The 26,195-nt window shown below is 39.7% G+C and overlaps 4 protein-coding genes and 1 non-coding gene across 7 annotated transcripts; 4 read left to right on the plus strand and 1 right to left on the minus strand.

The window, feature by feature from the left end:
* Window positions 1-12: 12 nt before the first annotated feature.
* Trnav-uac (transfer RNA valine (anticodon UAC)) lies at window positions 13-85 on the plus strand. The gene has a single exon. It is a non-coding gene; the product is annotated as a tRNA-Val (tRNA).
* Window positions 86-3,214: 3,129 nt separating this feature from the next.
* LOC130697382 (dopamine receptor 1-like) lies at window positions 3,215-9,855 on the plus strand. 2 transcript variants are annotated; one of them, XM_057520282.1, is made up of 6 exons: window positions 3,215-3,549; window positions 5,480-5,616; window positions 7,454-7,568; window positions 7,765-7,840; window positions 7,901-8,107; window positions 8,282-9,855. In XM_057520282.1, exons 2-6 carry the CDS (start codon window positions 5,575-5,577, stop codon window positions 9,597-9,599), a joined length of 1,758 nt encoding a protein of 585 aa, XP_057376265.1. In that variant the 5' UTR covers window positions 3,215-3,549; window positions 5,480-5,574; the 3' UTR covers window positions 9,600-9,855. The 2 variants fall into 2 exon arrangements, with proteins under 2 accessions (XP_057376265.1, XP_059350477.1); XM_059494494.1 differs by having other exon boundaries at window positions 3,215-3,427.
* Window positions 9,856-14,321: 4,466 nt separating this feature from the next.
* On the plus strand, window positions 14,322-15,658 carry LOC130697392 (uncharacterized). Of its 2 annotated transcripts, XM_057520295.2 has the most exons (4): window positions 14,322-14,479; window positions 14,643-14,859; window positions 14,922-15,111; window positions 15,189-15,658. In XM_057520295.2, the coding sequence occupies exons 2-4, from the start codon at window positions 14,644-14,646 to the stop codon at window positions 15,404-15,406; spliced, it is 624 nt and encodes a 207-aa protein (XP_057376278.1). In that variant the 5' UTR covers window positions 14,322-14,479; window position 14,643; the 3' UTR covers window positions 15,407-15,658. The 2 variants fall into 2 exon arrangements, with proteins under 2 accessions (XP_057376278.1, XP_057376279.1); XM_057520296.2 differs by lacking the exon at window positions 14,322-14,479 and having other exon boundaries at window positions 14,624-14,859.
* A 2,748-nt stretch (window positions 15,659-18,406) lies between these two features.
* LOC130697387 (uncharacterized) lies at window positions 18,407-19,855 on the plus strand. Its single transcript, XM_057520291.2, has 5 exons — window positions 18,407-18,538; window positions 18,617-18,863; window positions 18,962-19,113; window positions 19,311-19,524; window positions 19,660-19,855. Exons 1-5 carry the CDS (start codon window positions 18,446-18,448, stop codon window positions 19,815-19,817), a joined length of 864 nt encoding a protein of 287 aa, XP_057376274.1. The 5' UTR covers window positions 18,407-18,445; the 3' UTR covers window positions 19,818-19,855.
* A 3,374-nt stretch (window positions 19,856-23,229) lies between these two features.
* Window positions 23,230-25,481, minus strand: LOC130697386 (lipid droplet-regulating VLDL assembly factor AUP1-like). Its single transcript, XM_057520290.1, has 6 exons — window positions 25,324-25,481; window positions 24,792-24,929; window positions 24,339-24,722; window positions 24,155-24,275; window positions 23,954-24,095; window positions 23,230-23,896 (listed from the first exon to the last, which is right to left on the minus strand). The coding sequence occupies exons 1-6, from the start codon at window positions 25,362-25,364 to the stop codon at window positions 23,592-23,594; spliced, it is 1,131 nt and encodes a 376-aa protein (XP_057376273.1). The 5' UTR covers window positions 25,365-25,481; the 3' UTR covers window positions 23,230-23,591.
* Between the last annotated feature and the right edge of the window lie 714 nt (window positions 25,482-26,195).

Below are 26,195 nucleotides of genomic sequence, written 5' to 3' on the forward strand. Positions count from 1 at the left end.
ACGTATTGATAAGCTTCCGTAGTGTAGTGGTTATCACGTCGGCTTTACACGCTGAAGGTCCTCAGTTCGATCCTGGGCGGAAGCAAATTCTTTTTTCCACAAAATTTTTATTATAATAATTTTCCATATGAATGGATAGCTAAGGTTTGGCAAATTCGATTCAACAGACGTTCAGCGTAGTTCAACTACGGCTATATTTCAATAGTAATATGATCAGCAAAATGGAGTTTTATATCGAAGGGGTGACGGCTGTTCGACATCTGTATTAGTCATTTTTTTCCAGTTACGAGTCTTTTCGTCATAAAATAAAAAGAAAGGCATTCATATACACTCACCGTTGACATATACAACATACATCCCGGGTGTTTATTAGATCCGCCTGCAATCGTTGTTCTCCACTATGTCATTTGATTGATCTTTCCTTTTTTTGCGTTTTTATATCTAACCGCTCCTATATAACACGTTGCTGGTGTGTTTTTTTCTATTCGTACAGGCGTGGTTCCCTACGATTAGATACGTATAGCCGTCACCTAAATAATGTGGTGTCTATTACTTATGCATTATTCACACTCGCATGGCGTCCAAATTTTACTGCATACATAACACTTGTTCGATAATATGAGTGAAATAAAGTATGCCCCCTCGTTTGACAATTCCCTCAACTTCTACGAGCTCAAGGCTATGGAGATAAAATGTGTAATATTTTTTTTTTCTAGGGTTGGATTGAAATTCAGGATTGAAATTCAGCCGTTTCACTTGCATCTGGCCGTGATGTAGTACGGCAGCATAACAGGCCAGAAAGATATAATCTATACGCTCAGAACATCCTGTGGGTTCTGACGTATCGTAAACTTTTGGTTTGCTATCTAACCAACGTCCGCGGGGAGACGCGATGGCAGTTAACACCGGTCTGATCGATGGTTGTGATGTGCTACAAACTTAAGTCAATAGAACGGAGTATACTACACGCACCATCAGCATTCAATAATAATACACTCATATCCGTGTTGTGGCATCTGTAAGTATTCCGTGAATATTTAATAATGACATGGAACAGCGCATTATTAACTAGCACAAAGTGGCTTGTGCGTTTCAAAGGTCATATGTTGAGGTGGATCGTATGCAGTCGATAAAGTTGGATCAAATTATTCATGGGCGGTCGCGGGAAAAGAGTTGACGAAATCCTTTTTCGCAGTCGGAAATCTGATCGTTTTATTGTCTGCCAACTGTCGTATTATGTTTAAATCTTTTCACAGACGCTGACCAGTCGGCTATTGTTTTTCTAGATTTTTCTTTTCAGACAGGACACCATCCGTCAAGGTGTTTTGAATATGCAAGCGTGAGACCGAACATCTTGCGGCGCGTGTGATGACGCACTTTGAGTGTCATCACTTGTCCGACTTCTCTTATTTATTTATATTCTTCTTTTAAATGATATCGCGTCTGTTGATTGAAAGTTTGTGCGAAATCTGTCGATGGCCGTGAAAAAAAAAAAAAATCAATAAATTATCGTATTTGTACAACGAGGTTAATCGGATTAGCTTTTCTTTATGTGGATGTAGGAAGAAAAGAATAACGGATGATTGACAAAACAGAATGAGTGTCTCTATTTTGGGGCAATTCTTTTTACTTGGGGTGTTTATACTTTTGTTTCCTTTTAAGAATATACTATACGACTATTGATTTCTTGACGTTTTCTCAAGTTACTGGAATTTCGAATGTGTTTGTTTGTCTCTAACGCGATATGGCTCTGTTCAGGATGTCTGGCTGCTTACGTAAAAGCCGACGCAATGTCGTATGAAAGATGACAGCGATCACAAAAATTCCAGACGTCATTTATGGCGAATTACACGCGCAGATCTGCGTGACAATCCGATCGCCTTAATTATGTTTTTCCTCCAAAATCCTCTCGCTTTATATGTGTATTCATTTTTCTGTTCAGTACCTTCAACATTTTTTACTTGTAAAAAAAAAGTTTGTTGAAATTCCATGTGATCCTTACATGCAAATAAGCTGAGAATGTTCTGTTGAAAGATCTTCATACACGGTAGGCTGAAATTGGATCCTTAAATTTCTCAAGTTGGTGTCCTTAACTCACACACACATTCGTCGGTGATACTGTCTTTAGGCATTAAAAAGATTTATAGTTTGTGTTGAGTTAAGATCATTCGTGTTTATATCACAGCCATACATTTTCAACAAATAGCATAACATGCATAAGCGACATAAGATGTTGATCTTCTATCATACCAGCGCTTGATTACTCGACAAAAGCATCAGAGTAGATTAGTGCTTTATCTACTTATTGTACATAAAACTGACCCTTTAACTTAATTTAGATTTAATTAATTATTCGGAATATGTCGGGAGATTAAAATGTTCTAACTTATTAACAACTATGGCAGCGTATAGAAATTTAACGACTATGGGTGCAACAATTTTTGGATGAGTGTATCGTATAAGTAACCTAAAGCTTTAGTGAATTGCGTGATATTCAAATTTTATGGACGATATTTTGTCTTGCCAAACACGCAACGTGATGATGTAAGACATTGCGTTTCGTTTCGCACTGTTAATTTATATGCGCAATAACTCGACAACTGTGACCCATCGATCAGCCATACCGCTTCGTCTGTGCTCCGTAATCATGTTGTGTTATTACATCGGTAATTCACAGACTGAAAGGTCCATAGAATTATGAGTTCCTGCTTAGCATTGGACATTAAAATATCGATTGGCAACGCAGGACAGTTTAATTACCTTTTTTTTTGCAAGCAAAACGAAAGTGCTTTGTTTTTTGAGGGGTCAACACGTCGATTTAACGTACACTAAATTTAGAGATACACATTGATGTCCTTTGTCTGCATTGCTTGATTAAACCGTTCTAAAACAAATAAAAAATGTCATTTGTTGATGTTTTACAAACTCAGCCCTGATTGAATTTCATAATGCGAAACACAAGTTGATGCGCGTGACGACGTTCATGCGCAACAGCAAATGAATAGAGGATTAAATACAACCAGCATTTCGGAATTGCGTGTAGGGTAAGAAACTAAGCCGACGAAGGGGAGTCGGCGCATCTACGCAATGTGTTTAAACTTTGCTTCTTTTTTTTCAGGACTGACGTGGGACCGGAGCGTGTCTGTCCGTTTCACGGGAGTCCAACCGCGTCGGTCGGTTGCGCATTGGCATCAGTCGTTGTCCGGCAGTCGGTAAGAGCTGCCGTATTACATTCTTTCGGTTGTTATTTTCTTTCATCTGCGTTTGTTGTTCAAAGTTCAGAGTGTGCTGGACATTTATTTCGTTCCATAATACAACACTCCCGAAATCCCCGCTCTTTTTTCATATCTCTGTAACGGATTTATCCGATTTCTGTCCATCCCATTGGCGTGATTGCCTCTAGTCGTGCCTCAATCCATCGTGTGCGGTGAGTAATTACTGGACGAGACAAAGAAAAAAAAAACTGGGAATTTATATTATCCTGGACGTTGACTAAGTACCGCGAGCGACACATTGTTTCTCATCTTCATCCAACAGGCGATGGAAAAAGTAAGCTGGCCCTTTCCGCCCCCTTTAATATGAAAGTTATCCAAATATAAATGAAGGCATTTCTCTTTCCGGAACTAACGTTGAGACTAACGTTGTATAAAAAAATGAAGAGATTCAATCGTCAACTGCACAAGATACTTTGTGATCGTGCCGCGTGAATAGCCTTTTCTGGTGTCAATAAAATAAAAGAGAAAACGGAAACTAAGTTTGCTACGTAGTTCTTTTTTTTTACTCTTGAGACGTCGTAATAGATTTAGAAGCAGTGCTTGCCCAAGAGGGTTCGTTATTTCCTGATGGTGTAGATCCTTCAGTCAAGTTGTGTGACCGTTGAAGATCTTCATGAAGAAAATACATAAGGTGCAAACTGACAAAAAGACAAGATTTCCGAAATATTCGCTATAAAGCCAAAAAAGGGACGTCCAATCGTTACGACAAACGAACCCGAAAGTCCAGTCAATTTGCCGATGGCTTGACGTTGGTCAACGTATGAGACTACACGAAAATGATGGTGTTTACATTTAAAATGGCCATGGCTGATCGATCGTCGGATTTGACGTCCAGCGACGATGGCCATTAACGTGAAATTTTCTGCAACTTCCGTTAGTTGCTTACGCATCTATAAATGTCGTGGCTTTCTTTAACGCACAAGGACACGTGCGACTTAATACTGGCGTTTTAGTTTCAAAACTAGATCGACCTCGTTCGTTGCATTCACGTATTTTTGTAATGCCTAAAATACATGAAGCATAAACGTCCGTGTGTCACGATCCGCAGCGTCACCTGAAACCGGATCGTCTATTTTGGGCAAATAGAAACATATTTTTTGAAAAAAATTGTGGAGGTATAGCGTAAAGTGAGGGATAAATGCGAGCTGTTCTGGTAGTTGGGGCTACCTTTACATAACACATCCACATAATGTGTCCGCTACCGTGGCAACGGCATTGTTACGATTTGCAAAAATGAAAAAGAATCTATAAATAAAGAAGTTTTTATAATGTTTTGTCCCTCAAGAGTTTTATCATAAGCACGAGGTCACCTCTTTGACTTGTTGATCGAAAAGCTATAAATATTTTGTCGTGTCTGATCTCCCTAAAGTTCACGAGATGCGCTTCCAATGTGCACGTCCGCTCGGGTGGTCAGCGTATGTTAATGAAACTGGTGAAAAATCACGAGAGCATGCACGAGTAATAATTCTATACTGAAGCCAGGATTTCCAGTTGAAGAGATCCCTCGTCTCCGCTCCAATACCTTATAAGCAATTGACACGTACGAACTTGGGCTTTGGAACCATCAAAATGAGAAAGCGCCTTCGAAATCAATCATTTGGAAATCTATTGTGCCTAAATAATTTTTTTTTCCTTTCTACCAAAGGGAAATATTAATCGGTTAGCTATCATACAACAGGATGATAACTTATCGGATCAGAGCCCATTACTTAAAAAAACCGCCGGAAACATTTTTCTTTTACCTCTTATGACTTGGAGGGTTTCAAATGCTGCCCGGCAATGGTTAATCATCTATAAAAAGAAAATAGATTTTTTTTTTAACCCTGGATACACATAGGACGGTAAAAGATAACAATTTACATCCAGGGAGTAAGGAAAGCCAAGTCTGGCACAGCCATAACGACGAAAGTGGCGGTTGCCCTTGCGGAATTGAATTAAGAGCGCAGCTGCTTGGGAAAAAAAAGTATGGAAAGAGTGAAGAGTCACGTCCGCTCAAGCGATGACAAAACTTTTATGTCTTCGCTTCTTTGCACAGACAGTATTTTGAGAGACAAATCGAAGCCTGTGTGTTCTTTCACGCCCCAATCGATAAAAAAAATGGCCGAAGCTGAAAAGGTGTTCCTCCTACACTTGACATTTCGTTGCTAATTTAGTTTTTTTTTAAGAAATAATATTAATAGTTTAATTCTTTGTTCATTTGATAGATGACAGCTGACGACGATTTACCTGGATTACGATTGGTTTGACGAGAAATCAAATCAACACTACTGAGAAGGGGAGTCAATCACGGCGAATAAAAATGTCCCATCGGCCGTACTTTCTTTCATCCGTTGATCTACAAGTAAGATTTAATCCGTTCCGACAGTTTTTAAAAATAACACTGAACTTGTTTACGTGTTGTCGAACGAACTTTCTTTCACTTGAATAGCTTTCATGGCATTTTCGCCTACAACAATTTGAAAATGCATAAACTTATTTTCCTTGAAGTTTGAGGACGTTTTTGTTACTTTAACAGCAGACAATAACAGGCGTCCCTTATTCTTATGTCTTTTATTTATCCGAAACGCTGTGTAGAAAGTCGCTGTTTTTTTTAGACTTTCATTAAGAAAATGTTTGATCAACGACTTGTTCGTCTTATACTCCGCCCTTTTTGAACTCAGAGATTCGTATCATTTCCATGACATCCCTCCCCCGCACATAAACACAAAACCGACGATAAAGCAGAAAAATATAATGGAAAAAGATATGCCCTGTTTTTTTTTTATACTATGTGGTCGCTATAGGAAAATATAAGCTGCTTTATTATGGCTGAAGGCTATGTGGATATGTCGTCTAGTAATAAGAAACGGGAACAAATCACGGGCCCGCTGGCTCTGCGACTAATGATTGCAAACGTTGGATGTTGACGGATGACTCGTTATAGTCGTCAAAGGAACGCCCATTGAGTTCATGGCCGTTGCCTTGCATTATCCATCCATCATCGCTAATAATGACGTTGTCAATCAAAACGACAATGGAAAAACTAGGTGGGGGATGACGAGAAAGTCAGTCATATATAATGGGGTGTTGGCGTGAAAACGAGTTGCACGTTTGTAAATATGTTTTTAACTAATTAGGTTTTCTTATTGGGTGGGACCTGGAAGGGACAATGTCATTCCTATTAAGCGAAATGCCATCTCAAGTGAGCAGTCAAATGGAATTGAGGGCTAGTGTTAACTTCTGCAAATGGTGTTTATTATTCCATTATGATTAAGTGGTGAGTATGGGGAAACAGAGAGAAGAAGAGAAAGTTTTCTTTTGATACAAAAGGAAAGTGCTAAAATTGCAGAATCCTCTCTGTCCTCAAAACTTAAATCTCTAGATCGTTTTTCATTGGAGATATTATACGGAAGTTTAGCAGCGAACCGAAAAATGAAAACAAGTTTTCGTAGAGGCCGTGTACTTTTTGAATAGATGGGGTTTTAAAGGACGTGTATGCGTTTTCGAATTCAGCATACGACAAAAAATGGCTCATTTCTTGAAATTGTGTGCACGCATTTGATTTCACATCGTCTACGGTATTGTTCTCTTCCAGCTGTTTGTTTATTAACACTGCAGTACTGCATTTTCAATGAAAAGTTTTTGAGTAGGTTACTGAAAATAGCTCTGGTTGAAAGCACAGAGATAAATTCAACACTCATCGAAGTGTGACTCTTGATCGGGCTTTATGTAACTGATAATATTTTCAAATTCCGTTAAATCTGGATGCTTTTCAGCTGTATAGCAAGGACAGAGTTTGAAACTTTGCGCTTATCTTTTAACTAGTACACTTTGAAATTTTACAGCATTACATTTAAAAACCTTCTTGTGGAAGTTTGCTAATTTCCATTACTCATTTGCAAAAATTGATTTACATTCTTATAAAGCAATTATTTTTGTCTGACTTGTTTTTTATACATAGAATCTCTGCTATAGCAAAGAGAGCTTCTTATATGAGTAGAAATGCGTGTAACGAGTTACCTTGTATAACCCACGCCTTTGACCCATTCATTTATATCGATTAACCTTTTCTCTTTGGTGTCCATGTTCCTCAGATAAATCGTATTTAAAGTTCTAGGAAGTTCTGTGTTTCCCCTCTTCGAAATCGCAGAATCCCCACAGTAACCCAGTTAAAATATTCATTTGTTAACTCGTTACAGAATGGGAGCGTCGAACTCAATTTGACTGAGTGGCTGCTAACGACCAACTCCAATAATAATATGACCAGTGATGAGCAAGACACGGCACTAGATCTTGCTGCATCGCTACTTGTTGGTAAGTCTGTATGTTTCTTTAATCATGAACGTATTGATTTAAATGGCATCCATATACCAACCACGTTCGTCGTACTGTTCTTTTGCACGATAAAGAACGTTGGCAAGTGTCCCTATTCGTTATGTATACACAGTGTCCCGTAAAAAAAAATTAACGTGACTATGTCTGCTGATAAAAAGGTGTGTTATTACAATAGGTATCTTCTTGGCTGTGATTATCTTCTTGTCGGTGGCCGGCAATTTACTAGTCTGCATCGCTGTTTACACCGATCGGTAGTGTGCATATTGACTGAACAATTTTTGTAATATCGATTGAGTTTCTAATGATTTCAGGACGTTGCGCAAAGTGGGCAACCTCTTTATCGTTTCGCTGGCCATCAGCGACCTGTTTGTGGCCTGTCTGGTGATGGTCTTCGCCGTCGCCAACGACCTCCAAGGATTCTGGGTTTTTGGCGATCAATTTTGTGACATTTGGGTCGCGTTCGACGTCATGTGCTGCACCGCCTCCATTCTCAATCTATGCGCCATCTCCATGGACCGGTACGATTTACGTTATATGCAACCCGTAGAGTGTATAGTTAAAAAAAAAAAAACTTCAGAGGCTTTTGGTGTATGCTATCCACCCGTCACGAGAGTCTAGCAACGGCTTCTTGACCTTTCTTAACTAATTAGTCACATCAATCCCTTCTAATTAAATCCACCCACCTTTTGCAGATACATCCACATCAAGGATCCGCTACGTTACGGTCGCTGGATGACTAAACGAGTCATTTACAGTTCAATCGCAGCTATTTGGCTGTTGGCAGCGCTGATTTCATTCCTGCCTATTTCGATGGATCTTCACAGACCCGTGCAAGAAATGACATTACAGCTGGACGATCAGCCGTTAGAATCAGCGTTTGACGAAGAGTTGGGCATCTTGTCGAACGACAACACGCCAGCCGACGCTTACACGGTAACGAAAATGGGCAATGAAAATGAAGAATCAGCTGATAACGATGGATTAAACAATCCACCGGTACTTACGATAGCGTCATCATCACATCAATGCGCATTGGATTTAACGCCGACCTACGCCGTTGTATCTTCTTGCATCAGTTTCTATTTGCCGTGTTTGGTTATGTTGGCCATTTACTCGCGACTTTATTTCTACGCCAAAATGCACGTGCAAAATATTAAAGCTGTCACGCGACCCGTCATTCTTCTCGGACGTTTCGAACCAGAAGCCAACGATTCCGGTGCATCGGATCCAGCGCATCCACAAGAGGAAAAATCGAAAAAGAAGAAGAAGAGGAGACATTATCAGTCACCCACTCCACCAGGGACGAGTGCATCGTCAACGACTGGGCAAAATAGTTACCACGTTTCCGACCATAAAGCGGCCATCACGCTGGGCATCATCATGGGAGTCTTTCTCATCTGCTGGGTCCCCTTCTTTTGCATCAACATCGTCGCCGCTTTCTGCAAGACCTGCATCCCGCCCATCGTTTTCAAAATACTCACCTGGCTCGGCTACTCCAACAGCGCCTTCAATCCCATCATTTACTCCATTTTCAATCTCGACTTCCGGCTGGCCTTTCAGAAAATCCTCACCGTCAAGACGAGATCCTTCTGTTGTCACCGGTTCGCCGATATCTACGAATCACGCTCCAGAGGTAATTCGGGACAGAACGGCGGTGCGGCCATACAGGGATCATCCAATCAAATGCATCCGCAGCTCAGCATGGATCACTTGAGGTCGAATCAGGAACAGCTGTTGAGTAACGGCCATCATCAAATGCAACAGCAGGCCGGTCAGCAGACGGCCGTTACGGATAGTGAAGAAGAGCATCGCCTTGGACGGCCATGTTGCGAACAGGATGATGTCGATGCGCCTTGCACCAGCGTGCTGGTAGTCTCCACGTCTTCAGGGCACATCATCAGCTCCAATAATCTGATGAAACCTCATCACCACATTCGAAGGACTTCCAATAGTGCGACTCATCGGAAAGACTCCGGCCAGCATTTGCTCGTCGCCGAGAAAGTCGTCTGATTTTATTACAACTTAAAATGCTCTTTTTTTTCCCCGTTTTCATTTGTGAATAATTTCGCACAAGACTCATATGATACCTTAACGGCTTATGATGTGTTATTTAGTGTATACCGTTCGGGATTCTCCGACCGAGTCGAATCCTAGTCTTTTACACACAACACACCTGTACATGTAATAAAGAAAATTGTTGTATAATTCCAAATTACCAGAAATTTAAATGACACAGTATAAATAAACATATATTTAAATAAATCTATTTTAGGCCTAATGTGTATAAGAGGAAATAAATATCTTGTTGTTCTGACGCCATCGTCATCAACGACGATCCAATGTCGTGTCGAATAATCATTCGTCTGTTTTTTTTTCAGCTTTTTATTTGTACGAATACACGTAAAATGATCCCTTTAAAAAAAAACTTGTTAGTAAAGTTATATGCAGGTAATTCATATCGAGATCACGTCACACCTTTGGCGGAAAGCATCAAAAAGGTTTCCCTCTAACTGGATCGATCACGCTCGGCAGTCCTTCAAAAAACTATTTTGCGTCACGATTTCTCACATTTTGAATGCGTGAAAAGGCTTATTTCTGTATAAAACTGCACAATCATCAAATTCATCCGCAATCAGATTGAAGCGATCGAACATTCGATCAAAAAACGACGCCATGTTTTAAAGGAAAAAAGCGCGATAATTCATTGCCCCGAACCTAGGAATACGACATGCAATTCGTACAAACTCTAGCGTAGGTAGTAAACAGCTTAAAGAATAGTCGATGGATTAACTTTGACTCGACGAGATGTGGGTTTTAAAACAACGAAACCCCTCGCGTTTCTTGCAAGAATATTTTCGGGTTGTTGAATAAAAACAACTTAGAGAGAGCTCTAGGCCACTGAGTGAAATTCAACAGCTGTTCATACGTGAATAGTTATATAACGCTGTCTCCATTCTTATAACGCCATCCCCCATCTTCCATATATATTGCAGGCTTTTTTTTCCTTCGTTTCCAAAAGGGGGAAAAGAGTTTCTAAATAAAAGAAGACACAAGTGGAGTATAAAGATTTAAAAAAAGGAAGGGAAAACGGCCTTATATATATTATCGATTATATGGTCGATTGTACGTTTTGTTCGGCATGGAGGCAGCAAACATCAAAGAGAAGAGACGGCAAACAGAACAAGCTAACGCGGCAGAAAAACGATAAAAGTTTAATCTTGAAAATCAGAAGCAATTGTGCTGGCTGAACTACTTCAACGTGCGTTCACCGACTTAACAATTCAAAGATTACGAATGAATACGTCATTATTACCATATGCCATTAAACAGTAATTATACTCATTGTAATATATTTGTACCTTCTGACACTGATGTCCACTACGAACCTTTTCCCCCGTGTTGTTTGCACTAGTCGTTATTCTTCTAAAGATCGAGATTACGATTATAAGAAAGAGGCGTCAGGTTCATCATCTATTAAAACTCTTTCCTTGTGATTAGGTACACGACAAAAGCAGATGCTGCAGCCTTCTGACTCTGTTTGATCCGAAAAATCGAAAGAGCAAAGTGTAGGATGTAAAAACGTCTTTGTCTTCTCGATCCAAAAGCGTCGAAAACAAAAGAAACGTAAGAAATCTCCAAGTGAGCCTTACGTCTAGTATTTTTTTGTTTTTATACTATAGAAGGCTCTGTATTTGGGTCAGTGTTGCAGGCAACTCTCCATAGCGTGCTGCGTGTATAATGAAGAATATATTCCTAGTGCCTGACAAAAGCTTCAAACGGATAATGAGCGCCGTGTCGTGCAGAGCCAACGTAACAGACGACCCATTAAAGAAGAAAACTAGGTCTTTGAACTCTTTTGTAGAAAGTTTCGACCTGAAACTCACGGCACCATATCGGGCAGCATCTTTTTGCGCTCACGTAACGCACACCTGTTCTCCTTCTACTTGGAAAGATTCAGCTGCACCCCAGATTACTATTACCTCTTATGTAAAACTCTCTAGTTGATTGTAAATTCACGTCGGTCTCTATAAACAGTGATGCGGACCTGACTCATTCGATTTTGTTCAAACAAAGGAAGAACCTGCACACCAACGGTTTCATCGGTTACACAAGAGTTGGGCAATTGCATTGCGCAGCGAGTATCGATTATGGCCAAGAGAAGTTCCTTGTTCATCAAGTGTATATAGTACTCACTTTGTGCTGTAATTACAGAGACGATGGAATTACATCGCATCAGGTAAACCAAGTCTTGATGAGCTAGATCATCTTTTGCAAAGATAGATTGGCCATCGCGTCTTGAATATCAAAAGGTTTGTATATCGGTTTCCGTATGGGTGTCATTATCGTGTCTTGCGGGATACATCAGCTTGTGTAGTTTCAATTATGTATCTTGGGAGATTTTACATTACCAACAGATGACATCCTTACTGGCAGTTGTACGCCATATTTTCTATATTATTGTCATCGCGACGTCGCTCACATGCGGTCCACTCTTTAGTATCCGCACGGAGCTAATTCGTACGGAAGCGTACAGGCAAAAACCCAGCTACATAATAATTTATTCCTTCCAAAAAAGCTATTAAGAAAGCCTTTTTAAAGGGCTTTGTCATTATGCGAAAACGCTGTGCATCGTTTGCGATTGATGGCAAACAGAACTTTTTGTTATTATGTAGACTCATCAAGCTGCTCATTCTTCATCCGTCATCGATTTTTTGTGTGCCAAGAGATAAAAAGAATTGTGTCTATGCATCCAGGCTCTATTTTTGCATAGTAGACCTGAATAACTCTCTTTGGCCTGGCGTATATATCGCCATATAATATGCTCTCTCTGCCATTTTACCTTTTAGCTCAGAACAATAGAGTTTTGTGATCCGTTCTTCAAACAAGACGTTCCGCAAATAACAGGCAAACTATTCGCATGGATTAGTGATTTTCCATCGCCGGAAAGCCGAGCATTATTTCCTTCATTAAAGGCAAATGACTTTCCATGGGCCCCCCGTCTATTTTCCATGAAATTGCAGCAATGTTTGTGTGATGAGCACCTCAATATCAACATAAAGCGGAATAGGCAAACAAGACCGAAATCTGTTACCAAGACATTCTAAAAATCTTTGCTGGTTTTAACTTCATTTTAAGCTGTTAACAATAATGCAGTAACGAAAGTATGCCGCCAACGCCGCTATGGCCTGTGATCTTTTTTATGTCAGGTTGTTTGCCCAAAGGTTTTCCCCCCGCCATACTTGATCAACGTACAATGTGTACATAGGTGAAACGAACGAAGAATGAACGTATTGCCCCTCATGGTATGGCTGGCCGTTTTCTATTATTGAAATCAAAAGCAAGAAGATGAAAGAAAGTCCTGAAAATCTAATCATACCCTCGTAACAGGCATACGCTTCTCTATAGGCGAAAATGATTGTGCTTTTGCGTGTGATACTGCCATATTCTTGCCTTTTTGAATCGGATCACATCACATTAATAACAGTGGCTACCAATAGTGAGATTGTATGTCGGCCAGTTTTTTTTTATAAGAGAGAAAACTAAATAAGGGGTCAGGTGGAGGAAAGCGGAAATGAATGTCGAATGCGATGTGTGGCAGAGAGGATAACTGGAGAACGAAAGACAGAAATGATAATAATAAGGAGAAATCCGGGGTCATTCCACGTCACTTGAATACCAAAAAATTGACATGACGAAGACGACCAATGAAGTCCTCAATTTCAACCCGGCATCCTTTGTCTCGACAGACTTTCTAAAATTATCCACCGGTAAAACACGAAATATTAACGCTTTAAACATGACGGAGAAATTGAGTTTGTGAAAGGTAGCGGAATTCATTGATTTCACGCCCTATCTCGTCCGAATTTGAATACAACTTCATTTTGAAGAATAGAGACGGAAATCGCTAATGCCACCAAACTAGAAATCACTGGAATTCGTTTACTAGGCAATACTTTAATAACAAAATTTGATCGCCGCCTCTTCCTTCCTTTTTTTTTGTTGAGAATCCATTCAATATAGCAGCCGTAATGCGTCCCCACATGATTTGGTACCACAAAGTCCCCACGCGGAATGGGAAATTTAACCTGTCTAATCGATCGGTGTTATAGAGGGGGAATCATTAGAAAATAAAATGCGTTACTATGCGCATACAGAGCTAATATGTAAAAAAGTTAAAATGGTAGTCGGAAGCGCTCGATAGCGTCGGAAATGAAAATTTCAAAGCAATTCTTCTTTTTTTCATCACTAAACATCAATAGTCAATGCAAAACTACATAACATTTTTCGTATAATCGAAGCCGTTATACGACAGTGGGAGTTCTAGGCTTCCGCGTCTTTCTCAGTTCTGGCCGGCCCTAGTTCAATCCCGAACCCTGCCTCCCGTTGTTTCGCGTGATATGAATTTCCTTTCCCTAGTGACCCGACGTCAATAGTAAGAGATACAAGTGTAGAATGTGATTGGCATCGTTGTTTTGTATCTGTCCGCCACCGTGTGTGTATACGAAAGGAAAGAAAAACGAAAGAAAAAAAGGAAGAGAAGAAAGAGAGATATCCGGCCTGATCCGGAAGCTAACAGACACTATACACCTTATAGAAAGCTGGTTATTATTATAAGGACCTTAAATACATTGAGGTCGTCCAGACTTTTTATTTTTTATTCTCAGCATAGCCAACCAGGAAACCAGATAAATACGACCGTCGTCCATCGGCCGGTTAATCACTGCATCACCATCGTTGCTGGCGTTCGTAAAGCTCCTCGCATTTTCTCGTGTGTTAGTGGTCTATTCCTATCGCTTGTATTCATCAGTGATTTGCTATAAATATATAGTACGTTACCGTCTCTTCCATTTGATCCATAACTTCGTACCCGCACGTCCAGCACAGACAACGTAAGTCTCAATTAAGAGATAGGATATCTTCTTCCCAATCTTTGTTTATGCTGTTTATTTACAGTGATCAGACATCGTTTCTGGAATTCACTTTCATCATATCGATTTTTTTTTCTTTTTTCTGTTTTTTTTTAAATGCTGGGACGTGGAATAATAACACCAGAATGAAGACCGTATACTTGGCAGCGATAACGATGGTGCTAGTCATGCTGTCATCCACTTGCAGAGCGGATGATGATGTTATTGATGCAGTAGCCATTTCGGAAAGAAAGTACATCGGGGCCGACTCCATGTCCCTGTTGCATAAACTATCGTCGGGAACGGTCAAAGGGTTCAACGCCACCAGTAGAGACCGTTCGTCTCGACAGAAGCCTTCCGTGGTAATACAATTGCGCTCCAAAACAAATGACCCTCTTCTTGACTTTTGTTTGTATTCAAAAAGTGGCCCGAACTCATTTCCCGTTTGCCCGTCTCCGGACTCTTCGACTTTGGAGCCAAAGCGCTCAACATTGCGCGCTTCTGGCCAGCCGGATTGGCTTCTCTGGTCGTCGGCACGGCTCCGACAACCGGCGCCGTTGTTGGTGTTGTGGCCATATCTATCTTCATTATCGTCATTTGGCTCGTCATTTACAGTAAAGGAGCTCTACAACAAACAGAAATTAACAGCCATACTAATCCATCTTTGTTAATTTTTGCCCTGCGTCTATAGGTATTGGAGTGTTGCCTGTCGGAGCAGCGCTGTTGGGCCGGCAAGACTTTGGTATGGATTCACCGTATGCTGGCCACCCAGGAATGATGCTTCCTCAAATGGCTCAACAACCATTTCAAGGACCTTATCCGTACAACCAACGATTCCAGCGGAGCCTGGCTGATGCCAGTCGATCTGTTATGGATGCCATTGGTCAATTCGAATCGAAAAACCAATAAAAGAAACATGATCGATTGTTTACGATTTTTTGGTTTTTCAAATTGTTGCAGTTTGCTCCATCTGTGTGTCTCGCCTATTTTATTATTCCGCCCCCCCCCCCATGAAAACTTGTGAGATCGGGAATGTTTCTTGAGTTGCCCGTATGAGGTTCTATTCTTTATTTATTTCCTGCGCACTAACAAACGCAAAGGTGTACATTACCTATGCATATATTTACATAAATATAGAAGAATACAAATTTCATTTGTAAATTGACTGCCTCACAGCTTAATCGTATTGGAATTAAAAGGGAAGATGATCGATTTGTAAAAAGACACGTCGTCGGATGGCGTGGCAACGGAAGGAAATAAAGAGGCACTCATCGGTACCAAGTTGGGTGACAGCATTTTTCATTCATGGAATCACACAGTAGGTAGAAAAAAGAGTTCCAATCGCAACTGTGCATAAGTCAAGATTAAAAACTTCGATTTTTTTGCCTTTCTTTCAACGTAAGCTGCGAGAGCCCGGTATAAAACTTTTCGCGTCGCAAGGGACAAATAAATGTGTAGGTGGTGTTGGTCTGAAGATTCGATGCAACTAAACACAGCCAGCGTATTTTTAGCGTTCCCATATGGATAATTCAAATGTTCTTAGTAATTTCATGGGATTATAATGCATTTTATTGAGCCAACATTGATCCTTGTTAATATTAAGGCTGCGGTTTCCCGAACTGAATGTTTCTTTAACGAACTTCTAAACGTCTGTAAACTCCCCCCTCCAAAAAAATAGATTACGTAGAGTTTAAAGCAAACGGCAAATCCATTCTTTTTCTTGCGAGTTTTCCGACGTAACCTTTCTCACTCGAATAGAAACCACACCAGCGTTTGCAAACGGTCGCATTTACAACGACGTAACGGGATAATGGACGGTACATTGGACGCATCGTGAATACGTAATTTATGTCAACGTCACCGAGTCCTAGAAAAGAAAAACACGCATAGGCTGTTTGACGGCGCATCGTACAACATCAACAATTGATTTTTAGGTGCGACGTAAAATTCAATCAACTCTTTGTTTCTCAATTCCCCAGAATGATATGGCCTTTCCAAATAGATCAAGTACAATCGTAAATTCCTCGGGGATAAAGGAAGAGCCTCTCCCCTACAACCCAAATATTCAGCTGATACACATTCAAAGGCTTTATCGTGAGATTGTACGACTATCTCATGTATAGAAGAAAGAGAATATAGAAGAATCGCATAAAGTTCTATATGTGATTGCTTGAATAGCAAAAAAAAAAAATGCAGAACAATTCCTTTTTCCAATTTCCTATGCAATCCCCAAATCTAGTGGCTTCTGTATCACCCTGACTTTTATGTTTCAGTTGTTGGCTTGTACGCAAAAATCCAACTAAACACAGTAGTATATTCTTTGAAGTTATACCCGAGCGTGTAAACGTCGTGGTTCATCAATGGCTTTTTCTTTTTATCGTTCACGGTTTTTTTTCTCCACATACTTCCTATATCGATCAGTGTGACCCGTCAATTGTGCGTGCAACACCAAGCAAAGAATGTGCCCTCAAATCTTATTTGGTTGGTCAACGGCCTCCCGAAACAGGGTCACAGACGTCGAAACAAATACCTTACAATGTCTTAATCCAATATATGAGACACAAGTTTTATTTCGAAACCCCGATTCCAACTTAATGAACTCCGACACGCTGCAGAGTTGCGTGTTGTTTTACATTAAGCCAGCGAAGACAGTGATCTTTTTTTTTTTTTTTGATTCCCTATAGTGCTCTACATCTTGTCTGTGTCATTCCCGGAAAAAAAAGAAAACTTCCGGACGCACAAGTTCTTATCAACTGGGAACGTGTGACATTTCATTGTTGAACGGGGAAGTTGGAGAATATAAGAAATAGCTTTGTCGGACATAGACCGATGACGTTATTTGGTTGCAAAGTAAAAGGGCTCGGTGCCAATACAACCTGTGCAATGATTCTGCGGAACACCCACGGAACAAAGACGCAAGAATGTTTTTGTTGTTTGTTATTCGCCATTCATCAAGCGACGTACGGGGGACGACAAGCTCACGATCGTACGTCATCGTGAAAGAAAGAGACAAAAGAATAAAAAAGAATCCTAGTTCCGGTTTTCTGATCGATCTTTCACACACACTTCCTTTGCTTTCAATTCATAAATCTATTTTGTTCTCCGTATTACTTGTTCGACCGTGAAAATCGGAACGCGGGAGCCTCTTCTAAAGTTGTTTGACAGACGGTCCGATATGACGTGAAACGTATTTCATATATTGCACAAGAGAAGACCGTACACATCCGGTCTGTTTACTTCCATCGTCTTGCGTACACGACAAGCTGAGTTTGTCCCGTTTAAAAGAAAGAAAAAAATGGAAAAGAATCAGATAAATACCACTGTCGCAATATATCCAACTCTCAGTTGAAGTGTCACTAGCCATCCAGCTGTACGTCCGGTTGTCTGCGTTTTATTGGTATAGACACACAGCGTGACCAGTTTCCAATCAATCACGTACCACGCAATCTATCTCACTTACGTGCAGATTTGAGGTTGGGAAGTGTCGTTTTTTTTTTGTTGCTTTTGACTGTGATTGCATTTCTTTCATTTCCTTTTGATCTCTTCCATAATGAAACATGGGTGTGATTGTAAATAATACGCTACAATCATTGACGAAAGGCGTACACACGTATCGTGCTCAAAACGGAATGTCGAGATACATGTGAAGAAGGGCTTTCTGAACTCTGATGGAAATCATATTTCTTTTTGTTGAAGATGTGCCGGGTTTTAGGGATTGTGAACCGTGCGAAACGTCGCATCTGGCACGTCAAACGAAGCCCTTCTCAAATTGAAAAGGTTTCAGCGTACGCTGAAGAATTGCGTTGTTTCTGCTGTCCGCATCAAATAATGAAACTGATCCTCTTTGCCTTTATTTACATGATTTCCTTTTCTCAATGATACTTTATTGGTTTTTTGTTTGTCTCAAGAAGCCGATAGGTCATTAAGAACGAGAAGGAAAACATCACCATGAGAACGATTTTAATTTGCTACTCAGTTTGCGTCCTGGCTACCCTGTTTACCAGCCTCGATGCTACCCAGATCCCGGATGCAGGATTAAGGGTAGTAATATTTACATAAACTTACCGACGATGGGATGGTATCATTAACATGTTTTTCCTCGGCTTTGCTCAAAATCAGGTAAATATCAACAAGACGCCGTCACTGTTCGGACGTCGCGGTGGATCCGAATGGCCGGAATACTCGAGAATGACGACCAAGAAAGCTAAGAGCTTGAACCTGTCGTCGGTTGTGGACAAAATTACCAAGTACATATCGAATTACGCATCCAGCTCGGCCAGCTGGCTCACGTATCCTTATTATGGTATTTCCACCGGAGTAGCGTCCATGATCGTCCTCTTTGTCGTCATCTACATTCTCATCGTCGGTCAGTTATTAAGAGTCAATAAGAATTCGGTCTCATATACTTTGTGCATATAATGCCATGTTTGCATCGTTTTCGTACATATATGTTCTATCATTCAGTGAGTGGATCTGTGGTGACTACAACGGGCAGGAATTTGGCTGATCGTATGGGCGTGGATCCGGAAGAGCTGGATCGACTTACTGGCGTAATCACAACAGCCTTCAATCAAATGTCGGAGAAACTGAGCAGACACGGCAGATCAGCCGATTCGGTTGGTCAACAATAAACTATTTCAAATACGATTACGTATTTATTAACCAGGTTTTAATACAGTTTTAGCTTTTAACGGTATATTCGTTAGTTAGAACAACAGCTCTGTTTCCGTGTACATCTACATTTTTATATTCTTAATAAACAATCGAAAGAAAACAATTTGAAAAAAGGCTTTTTTCCAATTTTCTTTTTCAGCAGCCCAAGGATCAAGAAAATGCCCGCTTTAAAGTGACCGGAAGCGGTGGTCCCAGTTGGAGTTCATCGATTACGCAGTACGACAGCGTCAGCGATTACATTTCCGCCAACTTGTACGACAAACTTATCTGGTTGTCTAAACCTTACGCCGGCTACATTCTATCGATGGGAGCCGTCATACTCTACATGGTTGTCATCGTCATCATTGCAATGAGTAATTTAGAGATATGCGCACACATTACGTAGAGTTAGACGTCCAATCCATGTCCTTAACGAGCTGCAGATTATTACCTTTCTTTCTTTTTCGCAAGCTTAACAAATGTCTTGTCTCTCGATGTATTTTCAACAGCAAGTGGCGTCTTTCCGATAAGTACCCTTGGACGACAGTTGCACGATTCTCGACTACAATTAAATGAGGACGCTAATCTAGCCCGAACGGCTGGATTCGTCATGGAAGCTATCAACTTGTGGATGGATGCGAGACACAATAGTTTGAAAGAAGACTAGTTAATTCTGAGGAAAAATCATTTCCTGACTATTCAAAACGAGCGTTGTGTATGACTTTTAAATTGAAATTTAATATTTTGTACAACACGGAACCAAATTACTAAAATATCTATTTAATATTGCTACCGTGTTCGATTTATTTTGTATTGCTCAACAATGAGAAACTTCTATTTCCGACTGGTTTCCTTATTGTTGCTGATGTTGCATTATCAGTTTGAAGGCAAAATTCTTTACAGTTCGAACAGTCTTCGAAATCGATACGTAAACAAGAAAGCAGATCCTGTAATCGAATTAGTTTTCCGAATTCTAGAAATTCAAATTTCTAGATTTATCGCAGAATATACTTGGTTCGGTATAGTACATCGTGCATTTGCCTTTTGACGCACGATTCTATTGCGTACGTCTCAATGTCAATCAAACGGTATGATCCGATCGATTCTGCGGAACATGCTATTTGTTTATCGATCTGGTTTTCCCTATTGAAAGACACCAAACTGACGTGGAGATGCGGTAAACTTCGTTCTCGTTTAAAACATTTTCCCGAAATTGAGAGATTGGGCCCATTCAATAAATTGTGCCCGAAAAAGCCGAGTTGAGAACAAAAAATCGGTTTCAACAAATTGAAAAAGTGATAAAAACGAGATGTCACGCGTCCCTGGTTCATGCTACTTTTCTTTATTAAGAAACTTCATCATATAATGTGTGACATCGAGCGTACATTACGGTTGAATTGACAAAAGTCCTTTCCATTTACTCGTTGGCCAACATATTAAATATTAATAAAGCCAAGTTCATTTCTTTGGACTACAGGTTGTTCGTTAGCCATCTTGTTGTGGTGATCATATTATTTATTAATTACAGTATGTCTTAAGAAAAGTAACGCGTAGGTAACTTCTGCTTTGCCAGAGCGCGGGTTTAATATCAGTTTAGATGTTCTATTACGTCGAAATCGATAACGAAATTTCTCTCCTGAAAACTTCCGAGTTGACAAGTTTGTGAAAATCGTCGAGACGCAAACATAAAAGGGCGAAGCTGGAAGGAAGATGGGTAGCGATTGAACCACCGCGGGGCACAATAACATTTTAATCTGGGAAAGTGCTTAGTGAACCTTGTACACGTTCAACCATAAATAACCTGGGCAGCAACCTATTATAAAATTTCATTGAACAATCTGTGCGGTAGAATAAAGGGGCATATACCGTGTACATATAGGGAACCACGCCTACATTTGATTATTAAGAAAAGTCGTGTATACAGCAAGCACTAGTATATAACAGCAATATCTAGATTGGTCCTTTGAGAGGTCCTGAGAAATTACGCAGACAGTGCAACAGAGGAGGGTAAGACAAGCTAACTATGCTGGTATATATTCTATAAGAGTAGCAGCCGATAATAGGATCGGTTGATGCTCTCAAGTCTGTGCCAGCTGTCTTCCACATATACGACAATCAATATAGAGGCACACGCCAAGGATAAAAGACGGAGACGTCTATCGCTCAGCTGAAAAGAGAAAAATAGGCAGCAAAAAGGTGACTCGTGCTTCAGTATACGAAATTGGTATGTCAATGCAAATGAAGGGCTCAATTAGTCGGTTCTTCAATTTAAAATTTTCAAACCAAATGTTTTGCCATCTCCCAAAGGATAAAAAAATCAGCGCCAGGTACGAACCTTTTTCATTGATTAGCAGCAATTGATATCAGTAGGTACTCTTTTGACGTTTGTCGAATACAGTTTCGAATTTCGCTTTCAGAGAATCATACTGTTTATGGCTTCAAAAAGCATAACCGAAGTTGAGAAAACACTGCACCACAACTCTCAATTCTTAATTTTTTTACTAATTCTTGTATAGTTAGTTCTGCTAGTTCTTCTATAGTTAAAAAGATATGAATTCAATTCAGTTCTTTTTACCCTGAACGGAGTTTTCTAAATAACGGCAAAAAACAGATTCACGCAGTACGCCAGCACATTCTGGCGCTAACCTGCTGCATCACATTTATTCGGTATATTTGGAAAACGATTCATTTGACGATAAAACGAATCGTTTTTTCTAAATCACAATTAATTTTTGAGTATATTTTGTAATTCTTAATTCATTCCAAGAGATACTGATTTTTTGCAGGTTTTGACAAAAGTGAGAAGGCTATAGCCTTCCCACTTTTTCATTTTTTGTTAAATTCAAGATATAGCTAAAAATGCATCGTTTTGATTCAAAATTAAACGAGAATCACAAAAATCAAGTTTATTTTTGCACCAGGCTTATAGTTTTCGAAAAAAAACGATGAAAACAGAAGAACAAAGTTGTTGCGCTAACATACGTTTGTACGGAATTTGATACACTTTTTGTAAGCAGCCACTCCTCTGATTTAACACTTATTTCGATAATTTGATAAATTAATTTATTTAAAATATCAAGTTTATTTAAAAATCAACGTAAATATTTTAAAACCGTAAAAAATAAGCCCGACGATATAAGCCCGACTAAATAAGAGCGACGAAATAAGCCCGACTTTTTTTTATTTTTTGGCCCAAAACGAAATACAGTTTTAAATATATTAATTCGATTCAGAATAAAATTAGAATTACCAATATCGACTTTATTTTTACGGAGAACTGACGGTTTTTCAAATAAAGGTAAAAAAACGGGTTTATGCAGCACGCCAGCACGTTCTGGCGTGCGTGTAAGCTGTTCATTTAAAATAAATAGATGGCAGCTGTTGTTAAAATCAAACCGATATTTTTTTTTTGCTTTTATTTAAGTGCCAATTAATATGCCACGGATGCGATGTTTTATGCCTATTCCTTCCTTCCTCTTAAAATGGGAGTATACTGTCTGATTTTTAACGAATTTCAAGAGATATTGATTAATTAAAACTTTCAAGCTGTTCATTTTTAAATGGGTAGATGGCAGCTGTTGTTAATATCAAACCAATATATATTTTTTTGCTTTTATTTAAATGCCAAGTTAATATGCCACGGATGCGATGTTTTATGCCTATTCCTTCCATCTGCTTTAATTGGGAGTATACTGTATGATTTTTAACGAATTTCAAGAGAAATTGCTTAATTAAAAATATCAAGTGGTTCATTTTTAAATGGATAGATGGCAGCTGTTGTTAATATCATACCGATATTTTTTTCTTTTTGCTTTTATTTAAATGCCAAGTTAACCTGCCATGGATGCGATGTTTTATGTCTATTGCCTCCTTCCCCTTTAGATGCATTATCTGTTACTTTTTTTATCTTGGTGGGGAACTTTAGTCTAGACGATTTTTTCCTTTTTGTATACTGACCTCCACCCGCCACGTTTTCAGCTTTCAAGTATCTCGAAATTATGAAAAAAAAAAATATAGAAGAAATGCCATAGGCTTAGCCGATAACTGCTTCTAAACGAGATCTACTTGGAGAGCCGAAATATTTTATCCACCAAATGTGTGTATTTTGACGAACCGACGCGACTGAGTTTTCTAAATACCAAACCTAGACTATCCAAATCTATGTACAAGATGGTTGTCTTGACGGTTTCGTTCAATAAGTGAGACTTGTTCAAATATTTAGACGGTAGTACAGAGAGACGATCATTTTTGAATCCCGAAGCAGAATGAAAAAAAAAAAATAATAATAAACAAAGCAGAAGATGAAATACAGGTTTGGAGGGAATAAGAAAAAACCGTCTAAAACAAAAAAAAATAATCAACGAAGGATAAACAGAGTTCAGAAGCATAATTTTCCTTTACAGTATGTTTTCTCGCTCCTTCTTGATTTGATTCTCGTTTTTCAACAATTAATCCCTGGGATTTGAAGATCATGCCGCTCGCAATAACGGAGTTGAGCTTGGCGTAACAAGCGCTGCTTTCGTTCCTGAAGTGACAGCCCTCGCTCATGGACGAGCTTGCTGAACGTAGATGCCGAAACTTGTTGCACCTGCGAAGAAGTCCCAGTTGGTTTATAGTTGGATGGGCCAGGCCTTGGAGATGACCCAGTTGGACCACTCTCGACCCTTGTCACTATCGGCTCAGGAGTGAATGGTACAACGCCTTCAACTAGATTGGCCACTGTGGCATCCACGCTATTAGTTCTGCCTATAAATGGTGTAAAACATTAAATTTGAAGTCGTTTTGAAAGTAATTTCATCTTACTTAGATCGCTCAATATGACGGATATGGGAACATGAGGCAAGACTTCTTTTACTTGATTGGCCATTACTTGCCACCGATTATTGGATCTCTGAACCGGACGTGGGGGTTGTGCCTCAAATCGCTTCCTTTTGATAAGTTCGATCTAGGTAACGGATATAAAATATGTTAGAAATATGCTGTTGCAAAGAAGAGAGTTCGTACCTTGTCTTTAGCGGTGAAAGAAGTCGCGTTAATGCCGAGATTTTGGCTGATAGCCGATTCTATCCGGCTAACGTAAGCTTCAAGTTCTTCATCTTCTTGGCACTCAGCCGGATCCAGAAATCTGAAATCATACGTAACGATTCGTGATCCTGTACAACTGAACGCTGAAGCCAATTGAAATTACTTAATGTTGAAAATTGTGCAGGGACTAAAGAGGAGAAAGAACGCATCCGTCCACGGCTGACTGTCTAGGACGGTAACGGCAAAGGGTGGGAAAGGGCGTGAAACTTTCAAAGACAGCGGCTGAACTGGAAGTTTTGGATTATTTCGCTTGTGTTGATCAAACTTTCCAGGTTGAAACTTGAGAAGTCCTGTTTTGGCTGCAGTTGTTTCATCTTCTGGAAAGATGGTGGTTCTTGGTGTACCAGCTATTACCTGGAGAACGATTGAATCAAATGGGCTACAGTGATTTGCGACCCAGACAGCATTTTCTTGAGCAGCTGCCTTGCTTGAATGTTTTTCGTTAACAAAAACACCAAGTATTAATCCACACACCCTCAACAAATATCTGAAAAGGAGTATTTTAATAAGAGGAATTTAAGAAAACTCAAGCAAGAAAGCTAGAATGCACAACTACCTTTTCATTGGCTGGTATGGCATATAGAGAAACATAAGATAGAACTGGATGAGGGCAAAGATTCTCATCACAAGCAGAAATAGTCCTAAGGGGGTGTAAAATACCAGCAGCAACAGTGTCCAATCCCATTGTGTGATCCTGCATGAAGAAAAAGAAATGTTCGAGAACAATATTGAAAATAGTCATTGGTAACCAGATGGCTGCTAGAATAGGCACAGATTTTAAAGCTCTGCAAACAACTGAAGCCAAACATTGTCTGCAATTTTTGCAGCCATCTTCTAAAGAATAATGATATGTATTCCTCGAAATCATAAATGTTAATTTTGGGCATGAATTGGTTTCGTAAGTTGCAGATGCCTCGTAAAGAACAACCATTAAGATTCTGTCCAGTACCTCACGAAACCTCACTTCACTACGGCTAATCCGATCGTTGCTACTAAAATTTCAAATATTTTTCATACTGATCGTTTCGGGACGAGTCTGAAAACTGTGGTAGTTTAAGAAGAGAATCAAATAGTAATTCGTATTTTACCTTGAATCCTCGAACAATTCTTCTAAATTAGGAGAAGCCATTGCTGACGACACATAAACAGACGCATTGGAACAGCTAAACAGCAACCAGAATGCAGAACGATTTGGTGACGTCAAAATCAAGACAATATTGACCCATCCGTATCATCGCGTGATTGCTGCATATAAAACAAAATTGCCGTCACGATAATGTGAAAACACGGTCGCCATATTTTTATTTTTATTACGATCGCGCAATAAATGTAAATGGCTCCTTTTATCCCGTCATTTTTCAACATTTCACCAACAATAGAACCCGTATTTTTCCTATTTCTTGCTACCCTAACGAAAATAGAACGAAGGCCAGCACTTTCTAATGAACAAGCAGCAAGAATAAAAAGAATAAAAGCCTTCAGCATGCAGAACAGTAGACTAATACCACCATTGCTACGGTATAGTTTAATATCACATGGGGCGACGAGAGGTATACACACAATAACATTTAGTTATTCTGTCTGGCGCCCGTATTATTCCTTAACGACGACACCGTGACTTATTCATACTAAAGTACAGTTGTCATCCATATTGCCAAAAAAGCGGGAACGATCCATAACTAAACCTTCGGTGCTTCTTTTTGACAACTGTACAAGTGCACCATGGGAAAAGTTGGTAGGCAATGCATAGGTTTTTGTTTTATTGTTAGGAACAACCGCCTCCTAAGAAATGACCACGTACCAGCACCGCTACCGAAAAAGTAGCATTTATAAATACTCATACCTACCTCAAATTGTCGACCCACCGCTCTAAAGGTTGTAAACTTTTGACCGACGACACGAGAAAGATATCGATCGACAACAGCAGCAGTTGGAATAAAGCAATAATGCAATAAAACAA

Source organism: Daphnia carinata, chromosome 3 (genome assembly GCF_022539665.2).
Source record: "Daphnia carinata strain CSIRO-1 chromosome 3, CSIRO_AGI_Dcar_HiC_V3, whole genome shotgun sequence".
Taxonomy (NCBI): domain Eukaryota; kingdom Metazoa; phylum Arthropoda; class Branchiopoda; order Diplostraca; family Daphniidae; genus Daphnia; species Daphnia carinata.